This window comes from Anthonomus grandis, chromosome 11 (assembly GCF_022605725.1).
Source record: "Anthonomus grandis grandis chromosome 11, icAntGran1.3, whole genome shotgun sequence".
In the NCBI taxonomy this organism is placed as follows: Eukaryota; Metazoa; Arthropoda; class Insecta; order Coleoptera; family Curculionidae; genus Anthonomus; species Anthonomus grandis.
In genome coordinates this window covers 17,975,113-17,990,312 of record NC_065556.1, presented here as the reverse complement: position 1 = coordinate 17,990,312, position 15,200 = coordinate 17,975,113, and the positions used below count along the sequence as shown (strand labels likewise).

At 30.5% G+C, this 15,200-nt stretch overlaps 2 protein-coding genes across 6 annotated transcripts in view; one reads left to right on the top strand and one right to left on the bottom strand.

The window, feature by feature from the left end:
- The window catches only part of LOC126742310 (calmodulin-binding transcription activator 2), a 999,827-nt gene that overhangs the window by 15,282 nt on the left and 969,345 nt on the right, over positions 1-15,200 (top strand). The window lies entirely within an intron of this gene.
- LOC126742312 (cilia- and flagella-associated protein 206-like) overlaps positions 1-15,200 on the bottom strand; it is a 32,617-nt gene that overhangs the window by 1,065 nt on the left and 16,352 nt on the right. The window contains exons 9-10 of the mRNA XM_050448960.1: positions 11,912-12,010; positions 11,717-11,855 (exon numbers count right to left, since the gene is read on the bottom strand). Coding sequence (XP_050304917.1) covers positions 11,717-11,855; positions 11,912-12,010 — 238 coding nt within the window. The remainder of the gene's footprint in view (positions 1-11,716; positions 11,856-11,911; positions 12,011-15,200) is intronic.

Sequence of the window (15,200 nt, the reverse complement as noted above, 5' to 3'; positions counted from 1 at the left end):
TCTTAGCTTAACAATACTTTAAGAGAAATAACTGGTTTTCGGCACGAATTCTCCATTAAAAACTCAATTAAATTTGCCAATTATCTAAAGCAAATAGATGTTCCAAACAATGCCATTTTGCTTTCCTTAGATGTAAAGAACTTGTTTCCTAGCATACCCTCGTCAGATTGTTTAACATTGGTTGAGATCCTGCTACACAATAATAGTACTTTGCCAAAACTGTTGGTGGATAATCTTATCCACCCTTTTATCATTAGTTTTGGAACAACATTTTTTCAAATTTAATGATCAATTCTTTAGGCAAAAATCTGGTCTCGCCATGGATTCTTGTCTTTCACCATTTTTGAGCGAGGTCTTCATGAGTCACTTGGAGGAGAAAATCATGAAAAGTCGTTTTACGGGCTTTTTGAGAGCTTATAAAAGGTACGTAGACGATGTGTGCGTGTTGTGGGTTGGTGACGAGAATGATTTATTTGATTTCTTGTCATTTATTAACTCCCTTCATAATCAGATCTCTTTTACACTGGAAAGAGAGACAAACCCCTACCCTTTTTAGATCTTCTTTTATACCGAAATAATAACAGTATTTCTTTTGAAGTATATCGCAAACCTTCTGCAACAGATAATATAATCCAATTGAACTCCAATTCCCCTTATCAACACAAATATGCAGCCTTTAATTCAATGTTCTACCGTTTATTTAAATTACCTCTGTCCAAAGAGGCTTTTCAAAAAGAACATAATATTATAAAAATAATTGCTATAAACAATAATTTCTCAACAAACAACAATACAACATCACCAACAATAAGTATTTTAGATGCCTTAGTTATTTCGGCGGCATTCCTCAAAAACTTGCAAAATTTTTTAACCCTTTCAGCCTTTGCATAGCTTTCAAAACGACTAACTCGCTAATAAAGAACCTAGTAAAGACATTGGATAAAAGTGATCCTCTATCTAAATCGAGTGTATATTGTCTTAATTGTAAGGATTGCCCTACTGTTTATGTGGGACAATCAGGAAGGAGAGTATCCACAAGGGTACAGGAACACCTAAGCCTCGTTAATAAGTTCAGGGACACCAACACCACAGAAACTAAGGCAGCATTTGCTAACCACTTATTATCAACGGGTCATAGTTTTTACGTCCCTGAAAATGTTTCCATTGTTCACGAGTGCCCTAAGGGTAGAAAGTTGGATCTCTTGGAGAAAATGGAAATCACCAAAGCCAAAAAGAGTCCAATTTTGACATGCGTTAATGATGTTTTCACCTTTGAGCCAGGACTTATCTTTAATAATCTTATCTAACCTCTTGTTTCTGCTCACGATACGCATATATGCCTTTGACTCTAATATTCATAAGCAGGGCTAGCCGAATGGTAAACGGTCTGGTGTTTCACAGAGATTAACTTTAGAGTCTGGGGGCAAATACTATACTGTCACATGTTTCCCTTTTTATATTTTTATATTTTTTATTGAATTTTTGTGCCGTGTTATTGTTCTTATTACAAAATATGTGGGTATTCTCCGATTTAAATTTTATTTGTCAGTACTTAGCAGGTCATCTAGCTGTAAGGTAATTTTAACTAATTTTTAATATTTGATTTTGTTTTAGTGTAAGGTTTTATTGTAGTTACGTGTGTTTTTCTGTTTATTGTAGGTCTGATGATGCTTTATTAGCAAAACATGTTACCTGATTAATTAAAAAGATATTTTAAGACTGAGACTTAGAGTTTTCATTTTTTCTCTAGTTAGAGCAGGTTTGATTGGGATTTTTTTTCTAACGTTCACAGAAAAATTTCACTGTTCTTGAGAATATTTTCCTCGAACAATGAGAATATTCTTAACAAAGTTGTATTAAAAGGAAGATTACCTCTTACTTATGAATTTTATATAAGAACATTTTTTGTAGGCCAAAACCTTTTTGAGTTAAAGGTAACTTGATAAACCAAGTAACGGAAGTTCGAATCATGTTATTTTTTAGCATAACTTAGAATTCATTTAAAATATTTCTAATTTTTTTTAATATCTACATAGAAAATCTCTTGAGAATGGATTTGCGGGTAAAACACATTTTTGAGGTGAAAATTTAGGTAGTTACAACAGATTTAGTTTCAGCATTTCTTTTTCTAATCTTCCCAGCAAATATTCAGTATTAAATATTTTCATCAAATAATGAGAATGTTCTTAACAGAGTTCTATTAAAAGAAAGATTATTTCATACTCATTAATTTTATATAAGCAGATCTCTTGTAGCTCAAAAACTTTTTTAATTAGAAGCAATTATATAAACCAGGTTCCGAAATTTGAATATTATTTTATTTTTGGACATAACTTAAGATCCATTTAAAATATTTCCATATTTTTTTAGTATCATTATAGAAGATTTTTTGAGGATGAATTTGTGGGTAAAAACGCGTTTCTGAATTAAAAATGTATGTAATTAGAGTAGGTCTAGCTTGGGCACTTCTTTTTCTAATATCCCCAGGATATATTTTTACTATTCTTAAGAGTACTCTTGAAAAAGTTCTATTAAAAGGAATATTACTTCTTGCTCATGAATTTCACATAAAAAGATCTTTTGTACTACAAAAACTTTCTGAGTTAGATGTAATTTTATTAGCCAAGTCATATAATTTAAATATCATGATATTTTCAGGCGTAACTTAAGACTCATTTAAAGTATTTTAATTTTTTTTAATATTAACATTAAAAACTTCCTGGGGATGGATTTGAGGATAAAAACGTATTTCAAAGTTCAAAATTTAGGTAGTCAGAACAGGATTAGTTTAGGCATTTCTTTTTCTATTGTTCCCTGGAAATGTTCACTATTCTTGAGAATATTTTCATTAAGTAATTGAAATATTTTAAACAGTTGCATTTATAGAAAGATCATTTCTTACTCGTGCATTTCATACAAGAAGATCATTTGTATATCAAAAACTTTCTTAGTGTCAATTTTATCAGTCAAGTCATGGAATTTAAATATCACGATATCTTTGGGCATAACTTAAGATCTATTTAAAATATTTCCATATTTTTTTAATATCATGATAACGGACTTCCTTTTCATTTTGTTGTAAATTGCATCAAGATCTCTTTAGCATAATGAAATAATTCTATAGATATCAAAACATGTTAATCTAATAATGTCGGTTACTAAGTTTATCTTCAGGATACTTGGAAAATGATTTCTTGATACTACCTTACTACTTCATATTTAAAAATGTTAAAAATCGAAAATAACCAATGTCGGCTAAAAGCGCGTCAGCTCCTATAAAAGTAATTCACGAAATAGTAAATGAATGATTTGGGCTCTAATGCTAATTGTACATATAACTATAATAAGTTTTAAGATCCTAGTTAGTTAATAGCGTTTCTTTTGATCATCATTGCAATACAAAATAATGAGTTAAACTATAAGACTTTATTAATAACCTAATTTATTGCCCCAATTATCCAAGGAATCCATATTATCAATTGAATATTTATATTATAAACCAACCACAATAAAAAAAACTTCCAGATTACTTTTTTATCAGGCGTATGCATGCCATTTTTGGTTTATACAACGTTACTGGCGAAAAATTTAATACTAGGACATCAAACTGATTGCACGTACATGCATATATGGCTTTATTTTATTATATTATTTTAAAATTAACGAGGCGTTAGGCTTCAATTTATGTATATATTTATTTACCTTTTGAAAGTCTGGTCATATGTGTGTGTTTTTGAATAAATTTATGTTTGATTGAACCTCTGAATAAGTATCCTTTATTTATTAGTTTGGATATTTGGTTGGAAGCTTTGGAAGAAAAGGTCTAATTAAGTTGGAAATTATAAATTTATTCTTAAAAATTAGGTTCGTGTTATACAGGGTGATTTTTTTAATTAATACTTTTTTTACGTGTTTATAGAACTCGGTAAAATAAACATTTTTTTCAAATAACTTTATTCAAAAAACCGAAAAATAAAAAAATTGCATTGCTAAAATGTTATAAAATGAGTCCAATATGGTCCTCTCTAATTTAAATAAGTTGTTCAAAGTAGTCACCATCAACTTCAACACAACGATTTGCTCGACATAACCACTGTTCCGTAACGGCACGCAATATAGAAATCGGTTCTTGTCTAACTGTTGCCGCAGCCTGCTCAATACGTACTATTAGTTCTTCTTGTGTGTCGATAGGCGTCTTGAAAACTAACATTCATATACCCCCACAAAAAAAAGCCACATGGATTTAGGTCTGGCGACCTTGCTGGCCATGCAACTGGTCCATTTCGGCCAATCCACCCGATGATTTGGGTAACTTATATCCAAAAATTCGCTCACTTCTCATCTAAAATGGGCAGGTGCTCCATCCTGCAGGAGCCACATAGCTTGCCTGATATTCAGTGGCACGTCTTCTAACAGAACAGGCAGATTATTTTGCAAAAAGTCCATTTGGACTTACCAGACCGTCAAACGGTCTGGTAAGATAAATGGTCCAACAAGTATCCCATTCACAATTCCTGCCCACACATTAGCAGAAAAGCGGTGTTGAAAATTGGTTCTGCGAATTGCATGGGGATTATCAACAGACCAAACATGCGTATTTCGAAAGATGTTAATTCCGTTTCGGGTGAATGTTGCCTCGTCCATGGCTAAAATTTTGTTCGAAAAATGTTGACCATTTTTATGTTGTTGTAGGAACCATTCACAAAACTGAACTCTGCAGGGGAAGTCTTCAGGCAGTAGCGCTTGGACACGTTGAACGTGAAAGGGATTACTTTTGTTTGACTTAATCCGACTTGCCCTGCAACAACTCGAGTACTTGTTGTTGGATCTTCTTTGATGAGATTTAAAATTTGTTCTTCCCTATGAACATTTTCAGGTCTCCTTCCTACATGCCCTCCACGATGTTCCCGTAAATCGCCAGTATCCCTAGCCCGTTGAATAAGATTTATGAAACTTCTGGGTGTAGGATGATTCCGCAAAGGAAAGCGGTCTGCGTATAATACCGAAGCAGCAGCAGCACTTGGAAGACACTCTCCATAAATAAGCAACATATCCACAAGTTCATTGTTTTCATAACGATGTGCCATTTTTAGGATTTGCAAATTTAAAATTAACAACAATAAACCAAAAGTGTCTAAGACTAACTGATCGGTACAATCCGTGGTCGATAATACAAAAATTCGAGCAAAAACTAAACATAAACAGACGATGAAAAACAAACCCATATTCACTTTTTTTATTCTGTATGTCTCTTGTTTTTGAGTGTATCGAAAAAAGTTATTTGAAAAAAAATTATATTTTACCGAGTTCTGTATACAGTTAAAAAAAGTATCAACTTAAAAATCACCCTGTATAGCTTTAATTATTGCTTGATATAGATCAACACTTTGATAAAAGAAACATAGTGTTTCCTTCAAAAGTAGCCCATTTCCTCTATTTTGTATTGAAATTCATAATTATTATTAACTTGAAAAGAATGAAAAGGATTTTTAGAAATTTTTTGACTGTAAAATATGTAGTTAATAAATTATCAATCCTAATTATCAATAAGAAATTAAAAAAAAATTAAAAGTTATTTATAAGTGACTGATTTTAATTAAAAAAATGCTTACGAGAAGTTTAAACTGTTTTTTTTTTTAATATGAAATTTATTAAAAAATATATTAAATCATAATTTATATATATGTGCAGAAATATAACTAAATTTATAATTTTTTATAAAAAAAAAATACGGGTTTGCTACAAAGCGACAAAGAATTCATTATAAATAGTGAAAATAAAATTTTAAATTTTTTTATAAGAATAAATAATATGAAATTATAAAAAATACTTAAAGATGACTAAATAAATGACAAAAAAACAATAAAAAATATGAAAAATGATAATTTTTTTCTTTTATTTTTTAATTTTCTGGAATTATTAGTTAAAAGTTAACAAAAACTGATTGACAATATATTTTTTACATTTTTATGTGGAAATAATTACTATAGTTATTAGTTATCAAAATAAAAAAACTGTTAAGCAAAAAAAGTTAAAATAATAATAATAAATTTAAATGTCGTTAAAACGTTTATAAATTATAAAATCTGTTAAAATTTTCAACTATTGTATATAAGGTGGGCCATTTTAATACATGCACCCAAAGTATTCCGAAAGTAAGGGAGATACAGAAAAATATTTGAGATCAAAGTTGTTCAGGACAGACGGAGACATTATCGTTTCTGTAAACCTTGAAGTTGTTTTTCAAGGTCAATTCAAGATCAGGGATATGTTCTTGAAAGGGAACCTCTATAATTCCTCATAAAAATTTTACATTTATATTTTAAAGTTTGTTATTGTAGCCTTGAGGTCAAATCAAGGTCAAATTACAAAAATCTGTTTATCAATGTTTTTGTTTTAATTAAACAATTTGAAATTATTTTAACAGGTGGATTCAGCAGAAATGGTTAAATATCTTCAACCATCCTCACCTTAAAATCAATTATTAAGGTTAATTCTTCATACAACCCCACAAATAAAAATCTAGAGAGTTCATATCGGGTGAGTTTGTGAGCCAGTTAACCGAACCTTCTCGTCAAATTCATCCAGGGTAATTTTCGCACTAAAATTAACTAAAATTTCCCGCTCTTTTCGAATCCGCTACAAAAAATAAGTGCTTATACTGAAAAAAAAATACTGTGACCTTGAACTAACGTTCTAAAAGGACCTTAGGTCAAAACAATTTCCAGAAATACAAGTCTTTCTCTATCCTGAACAACTTTGGTCTTAAACATTTTTCTGTATCTCGCTTAATTACTTGCGAAGCAATTTAAGCGAACATATTAAAATTTTCCACCCGATATGTTAAGATGAAAATTAAAACATAAATAACTTAAAAAAAAAATAAATGACTAATCATAGATACAAAAGTTAAGCTTAAATAAAAGTTAGGTTTAAATAATAACAAAAAGTTAAAAAAGTACATCAGTAGTTTTTTTTAATATTTAGCATTTTTTCGTTTTTAGATTTTTTCTCCTTTAAAATTTTTATAATGTAATACAGTATCATACATCCATAATCAAATAATGTAAAATTAAGAATAGGAATTTAAAAAGTTTAAAAAGAGAAAAATGCGATTTTCAGATAATTCAAATACGATGTCCAAAAAAAGTAAAAATGTTAATTTAAATTTGTACAAAACATTTACGTAAAAATAAATTTTTATATTTGATGCCACCACATATGAAAACTTATGGAAAGCGAGAGGATGAACATTGGCTGGAATTGCTGTCTAGTGTTCAACGACTATGGAATAAGGAGGTGTTTTAGGTTTTGCCGATATGGTCATATTGTGAATGAGTGCAAGGAGGACAAGGTATGTGCAAAGTGTAGTGGAAATCACGATTTCAAAGAGTGTAGCGTCGATTTTGTTAAATGTGCAAATTGTGCTGTGTCCAATAAGAAATATGGATGTGAGCCATATTTCTTGGGATGTACGCAGATGTGAATCGTATAAGAGAATTGAAGACTTCCAACGTAGTAGGTACTTAAAATAGCAATTAGACTCTAATATTGTTTTAAATTCTAGTATATTTAAATTGTCAGGAATATCTTAACAACGAGGATAACATTCTAGTTTTAATTAATGATTAGAGGCCTAGAATAATATTTTTAAGCGAGACACATGTTAGTCCAGAAATGTTTGGTTATTGTCTTTTGAAATGTCTTCGTTTGGTATTAAATATTTGTGTACTGTTTTATATCACCCTCCCCAAAAACAGGATGGTAAATTCTTAGAATACTTTAATGACTATCTTGATCTTGTAAGTGATTTTATCGGCATTAATATTTATAGTGGGAGATTTTAATTTTGATCTTTTAAAAAATACATTTTACGGCAATAAAATAGGTAATATTATTTACACGGGTGGATTTCACCAGATTGTTAAAACAGCTACCAGAATTGCCCCTAATAGCCAAACTCTTATAGATTATATAATAACCAATCATAAATAGCTCCCACACAGAGTCCATTTAACACCCAAAATTAGCGATTACGCTATTTTGTCCATAGATGTAAATAAAGAAAATGAGCAAGATGCAGATATAACATGTTATCAAAGGTCTTTTAAAAATTATAAAAATGATCAGTTACAGCAAGAGCTCTTAAGCATTGAGTGGAACAGGGATATATCTGATGTACATATTTTGGCTGATTCTTTTGTCACTGAAATAAAAATATTATAAATCGCATGTATCTTAAAATAAAATTTGTCCAAAAACAGAAATATTTAGATAAAAAGCGGATTAGTGTTGAGATCAGGGAACTAATGCAGGATAGAGATATGTTATACAAAAGGGCAGTTATCGATAAGAGTGAAAGAACCTGGGGTGAGTATAAAGCTAAAAGAAATTTTATTGTAAATAAAATTCGGGTTGAGAAAGAAAAATATTACGCTGAAACTATTGATTTACATAGAAAAAATCCAAAAAAACTGTGGAAAAACCTTAAAACTCTACTACCAGGAAAAAATCAATTACTGCCACATAATATAAAAAAAGCCGAAATAATTACTAAAGAGGCAGATATAGCGGACAGATTTAATAAGTATTTTGTTAATAGTATTGAACATATAATCCTAAATATACCACAGCCCGCCAACATACCGCTTTTTAATAATGGAACCACAGTGACTAATAAGACACTATCCAAATTTGAAGAAATATCCATGAGTCGAATGAAAGAATTTCTTAAAAGTTTAAAAAATGTTGGAGGTGGAGACAGTGGTATATCTAAACAGGTTCTTTGTGACGTTACTTCTGCCATTGGAGATTGACTATTGGATATAATCAATACATCACTTGGATCAGGTGTATTCCCAGAGACGTGGAAATTGTCGACCGTAATTCCTATTCCCAGAGTCCACAATACTAATCTTCACAATGAATTTAGACCAATTAATACAGTGCCGGTTTATGAAAAGCTATTAGAAATTTGTGTAAAAGAACAGCTACTTAAGTTCTGCGTTAGTAATAATGTCATTGTCCCGAATCAATCCGGTTTTCGCGAAGGGCACTCCTGCGAGTCTGTTGTTGTTAGTACCTGTGATAGTTTCCTCAGAGCCGTTGACAATGGTAATTTTGTACTAGCCGTATTTTTAGATTTCAAACGAGCATTTGAAACAATTGATAGGACTATTTTATTGGAAAAACTTTATAGTCTTGGAGTTAGAGGTAGTGTGTTGGACTGGTTTAGGTCATATTTATCTAATAGGGTACAACGAGTTTTATTTAAGAATAGTATGTCTGAATTCATTAATGTAGAATATGGTGTGCTACAAGGAACAGTTTTGGGGCCAATATTGTTTCTACTATATATAAATGATATAGTTAGAGTAGCTACCAAATGTAATATTGAGTTGTTTGCTGATGATACAATGCTTTACATTAAGGGAAATAACTTATAACAAGTGCAAAATTAAATTAATAGTGATCTTAAAAACCTATTTAATTGGCTCTGTGTAAATAAATTATGTTTAAACATAAACAAATGTAATTTTTGTGTTTTCACAAAAAAAACTAAAATGGCACAGTTGGACATTCAGGGTTTGCATATTACGGTAAATGGGGAAAAAACCTTATACGATAAAGAATTAAAGTATTTGATTATTGTTGTACATTATTGGATTGTAATCTAAGTTTTTATGGGCATTTTGATTACATATTAAAAAAAATTTCTAAAAAAGTTGGATTTATTAGCCGAATAGGCAAAGAATTATCCATAAACACAAAATTGTCCATGAATAATGCAATAGCACTACCCCATTTGCAGTTTTGCTCAACTTTATTGCCCAATTTGCCGAAATTTAAAATAAAACAATTGGAAGTAATACAAAACAGAGCTTTAAGAGTAATTTTGCGTTGTAATCGTTGTAGCCCTATAGAAACCATGTTAACTATTCTAAAGGTATTGTCAGTTAAGCAAAGAATCGAGTATAATGTTCATGTATTTGTATTTAAATCGAAACATAACATGCACCCAAAATATATCTGTGATAAAATTTTTAGTGATGTCCACACATATTACACCAGAAATCGTAATGATTTTATATTACTCGACAGATGCCAGACCTTATTATTGGTTTTATTTATTTTTACAATTTTAATAACTTTTTAAATTTAGCTTTATTTTTTAGGTTTAGGTTTTATATTTTTATCATAGTGATTGTTATTTTTTAAATTTTATTTATTGATATGACTATTTTTTTCTAATTTTTATTAAAAATTTATTTTAGAATTAAGTTTTTATCTTATTTTTATGTACTGTTTATACAATGTACCTTTATCGTATGGCATTTATTTTTATTTTAATCTGTGTCCACGTTAGCTAGGCCTCCTTTTCGATTCGACATTTGTACATACGTATATTGATTTTTTTTAGTTATTAAATATTAATCAAACATCTTTGTATATTTTTATTTTTTTTTTGTACATAGCACTCTTTGCTAAATAAAGAAAGATTATTATTATATTATTATTATTGCAGTATTTTAGAAATGATAATAAAACTATAATATGTCCCTCTTATTAGGTAAATTACGCCAGAAATATATTATTTCAAGACGATGAAGATAGTTTTATTTTTAATAGTAAAGTGATAAATAGCTATAAAAATCAAAGCTTCCAATACTTTAAACACAATATAAAAGAAATCCTTAATAAAGTTTCTAAAAGATGCCATTATAATAAACAAAAAAATCAGTTTAACTAATTCTCTTTTATCAGGCAGTTCTCAAATATATGGAATTTAGTGAGGAAAACTTTTATTTCTAGCAAACTCTCCTTTCTATGTTTCAGTAATTCGAAAGCGTCTTAGTGGCTAGTTTCCAAGAAAATGGATTGGCAGACCAGGTTCAATGAAATCAATATTAAAGTGTATGCTCACTTTCAAGTATTCAAAATTAATTCTAGCTCAATATTCTTTTAATTTTTTAATTTAGAAGTAAATTTTCAACTGCACATTATGTTTTCATATATATTCATATTTCATACATTCATGTTTTATTTTTTTCAAATGGCGCCCTCTGACTACAATATAAAAATTAAATATCGCATACTATTTTTTTTAACAATCAACTCATTTTTTGTTAAAAGAAATTCATTCAAATTAATTGTGTTAATTTGAAGACACTAATTTAACACAACAGGCTTAGGAAAATACGACATTTTTCATAATCTCTAGCGGCAGACCAGTATTTATGTAACAAGTGTGTAAAATGATTTTTTTTTTATAAATGAGGAATTTAACAGTCTTATGATTAAAAAACAACAAAAAAATACACAAAAAAATTAAAAATACCAAACTACTTAACGCACTTAAACGACTTTACGATAAAAAAAACTTTTAAACATTTTTTGAAAAATTATAAATTAAACATCAGATTACTTTTTACGCACTAGCGCGTAAAAGGTCAAACTTTATACACCCTGGGAAGTGTGTAAAGTGAGTACTTTACGCACAGTAGTAGAAAATAGTTTCTAATGTAACATGTGTGTAAAATGATCCTTTTTTTATGAATGGGAAGTTTGTTCCCATAATTTTTTTTTCTACTACCGAAAAAAACATTAAAAGAAAACCAAAGCTACCAAATTACAATTACCAAACTACAAAAACAAGGGTATAAAATGAGTACTTTACGCACGATACTAGAAAAAATACTTGTATAGTAAGTAATACCATTTCTAATGCAGCTCGCTTATACTCCCACAGGTTCCACTGATAACTGTAATCAATATGTGGCAGCTGGAAATGTGTATCGGTTTGACATTCTTTGCTTTTCAATAATTTTGTTGATTCTTGTTTTTGCATAATAAGCCTAAAAGATTTGTATTATTACTCACATTAGTTACCATATGAATAAAATTTACTTACGTCTTTAGGTGTGCAAATTTCATAAGGGTCCTCTCCAAGTTGAGAAATTTGATTAAGTAAACTTTATTTCTTGCTAAGATGAGAGTATTTGCAATGTACCTAAAGTAAATGTTTAAATGCATAAAGGGGTTGTTAAGTCCTAAATAATTTCTAGTAAAGTCAAATATTGGCTTTATTATCTATTATCTAGCCAAAATACCAGAAAAAATTTATTTCAGGAAAAACTTTCTATATGCAAAGAAGATCCCGTTTCACCACTAAGGTGGGTACAGACCGAAATAAAGAGTTCGCGAGCTGTTCCAGAGCAGCTCCCGAATTGAACTCGAGCAGCTCGCGAGCGCATCGTCCACACTAAAGATGAGTTCATAGAGTTTCAGTCCTGTGTTCAGTTCGGCCGAGTTCGTTGAGTGTTCGAAATAATAAAAAAAATATTTAAATCTAGAATCTCCCTTTTTGTCATTAGAAATTTACATAAATTAAATAAAAATGTCATCTCTGGAAAGCGATGAAGAAAGTGATCTAATAATTGCTTGTGCAGCCTATTTTTTAGTAAAATAAAGTATTGATTCAGAAAAAAAGAAAATCAAGACCAGACGCTGGTGGCAAAGAAGTTTATTTAAAAATCGCTTAAAATATGGTGGAGTTCCTTTGCTTAGAGATTTACAAATGGAGGACCAAATTTTATTTCGAAATTTTAGCCGTATGTCCGTACTAGATTTTGAAAAACTCTTGGTTCTAGTAGAACCAATGATATCAAAACAAGATACAAATTATCGAAAGTGTATCTCATCCAGAGAACGATTGGCTTTAACTTTACGATTTTTGGCAACAGGAGATTCCTATACAAGTCTCATGTACTTATTCAAAATTTCCAGGCAAAGTATTTCTGCAATTGTACCAGACGTATGTGAAGCTTTAATTGGAGCTCTCAGTAACCTAATAAAGGTAAGCAATTTTATTTTACATTTTTATTTATTTATTTTAAAATACAAAACAATATTATGTACATTAATTTAAGTTCTATAAATTAAAATAGTTTTTTGGAATAATGTAATCAGTAATGCTAAAATGTTCTGCTTCCTCTTGGGGAGACGACATTGGTGACCGTGATGGGGTAATCTTTTTGTACCATAGATGAACTGCTACTTGCATCATGCAATAATGACCCGCAATGCTGCTGAGAGTGCTGCGAATCGAGTGTTAATTTCCGTGTCATAAGTTGTGGAGGGTGAAGGGATTGCCGACTGTGGTTGCGAAGCCACACAACTGGCTCTACTAAGATTTGATACACTGTTTGATGATGAAGTTTGCGATTGCAAAATGCTAATTTCGGTTTCATAAATTATTTTATTAATGTTAAACTCAACATGTGCTCTGGTTAATGGATCAAAGCCTCTAAGCTTCATAGTAATATGATTTGCAAATAAGGAGCAAGCATCAGATGGCACATTCTTCTTTTCATATATAGTTTTGCGCATACCGAAAGTTTCTGCAGCTTGGTTATTATTTTCTGTTATTTTTGTGAGTTTTGACACGTGTTTGTTATTTGTAAATACACTTTTTCTTTTTTTCCCTATTTCCTTCGAATTTTCTGTTGCATTTCGTGGTGAGCCATTTACATGTAATTCTTTGTCACGTGAACTATTCCCTTCACCGACATCGACGTCATTTGTTTCCGAATTTTTCTCGACATTTTCGACTTCATATTATGAGATGCATCCTGATGAGCCTCCTAAAACAAAATTTATTCTAGAATTTTTTATTTGATTTTAATTTTAACAATGGTTTAAGCAAATGAAATTTATTTGTGTTTTATTTTCAGATTCCGGATTCGTCTGAAGAATGGCTCGCGGTTGCCGAAAAATATAATAATAGGTGGAACTTTCCACACTGTTTAGGTGCTATCGACGGTAAACATATCACACTCCAAGCGCCATTTAATAGCGGAAGCGAATATTTTAATTATAAGGGGTATTTCAGCATTGTTCTTATGGCAGCAGTTAAGGCAGATTACTCATTTTTATTTGCCAATATAGTATGTCAGGGGAGAATTTCTGATGGAGGGGTTTTTAAAAACACTGATCTGGCTACAAAGCTTCAAAATAAAACCTTATCTCTCCCAGCAGCAACAGCATTGTTAGGGCAGGAACAACATACACCTTTCGTTTTTGTTGCTGACGATGCATTTCCTCTCCAGGAAAACATAATAAAGCCGTACCCAGAAATGCATTTGAAAGGAAGCCCTCAACGAGCATTTAATTATAGATTATGTAGAGCTCGACGAATAGTTGAAAATTCATTTGGGATAGTATCATCCGTATTTCGCGTCTTACGTAAGCCACTTTTCTTGGAACCGAAAAAGGCTACCACTGTAGTACTTGCATGTCTCTATCTACACAATTTTTTAATTCAAAGCAAATAATCTACAAATGTGTATGCTCCTGAAGATGCCTTTGATCGTGAAGATTACGAGAAGATGGAAATAATTCCTGGCTCGTGGAGAAGAGATCAAACAGAAATGAACTCCTTTAAGAGCTTTAGAAATATTCCAAGAAAATCTACTGTAAAGTCACGTCAAATTCGAGATAACTTCGCAGAATATTTTTCTATGGTTGGAAGAGTTCCAAAGTGATTTTGAATGAAAAAAGTTGTATACAGTGTGGATCGGCCAAATGGAATAAATTCGATAACAAATGAATGGGGACGTATTCAAAAGTACGATCGATTTGTATTTTTAATTGCTCATTTTTTGTTGAACGTTTTTTATTATCGAACTTATTTCAGTTGGCTGATTCACACTGTATAAAAATCTACCAATTCTACATAAAATAAAAAATACTCACCGTTTCGCGTGTTTCATTTGGCATATATCTGTCACTCAAAAGAATCATATGTTTGTATCCAAACCACACTTCTTTATTAATCTCTTCTATGCCCATTCCTGATTTTTTCATTTTTTCGACCTTCTGACGAGCTCTTCGGTATTGTGCTAAAATAACACTAATTTTCCTTTCTACTTCATCTTTTGATTTTTACAAAATTACGCCTATGTCTTCGTATGCGTCTTTTTTTAAATTTCTTTTTTTATAGTCTTTGTGCCTGGGATTCCACAAATTCTCATGCCGGCGATATTCTTCTATCAACCACACAATTTCATCCTCTGACCAGTCAATTTTTATTTAAAAAACTACTATAATATTATGATATGAAACTGATGTATAAAAACGGAGCGTACTTCTTTAAAACTAAATAATATACTTAAATGACGAACAGTAAACGTCCGTACACA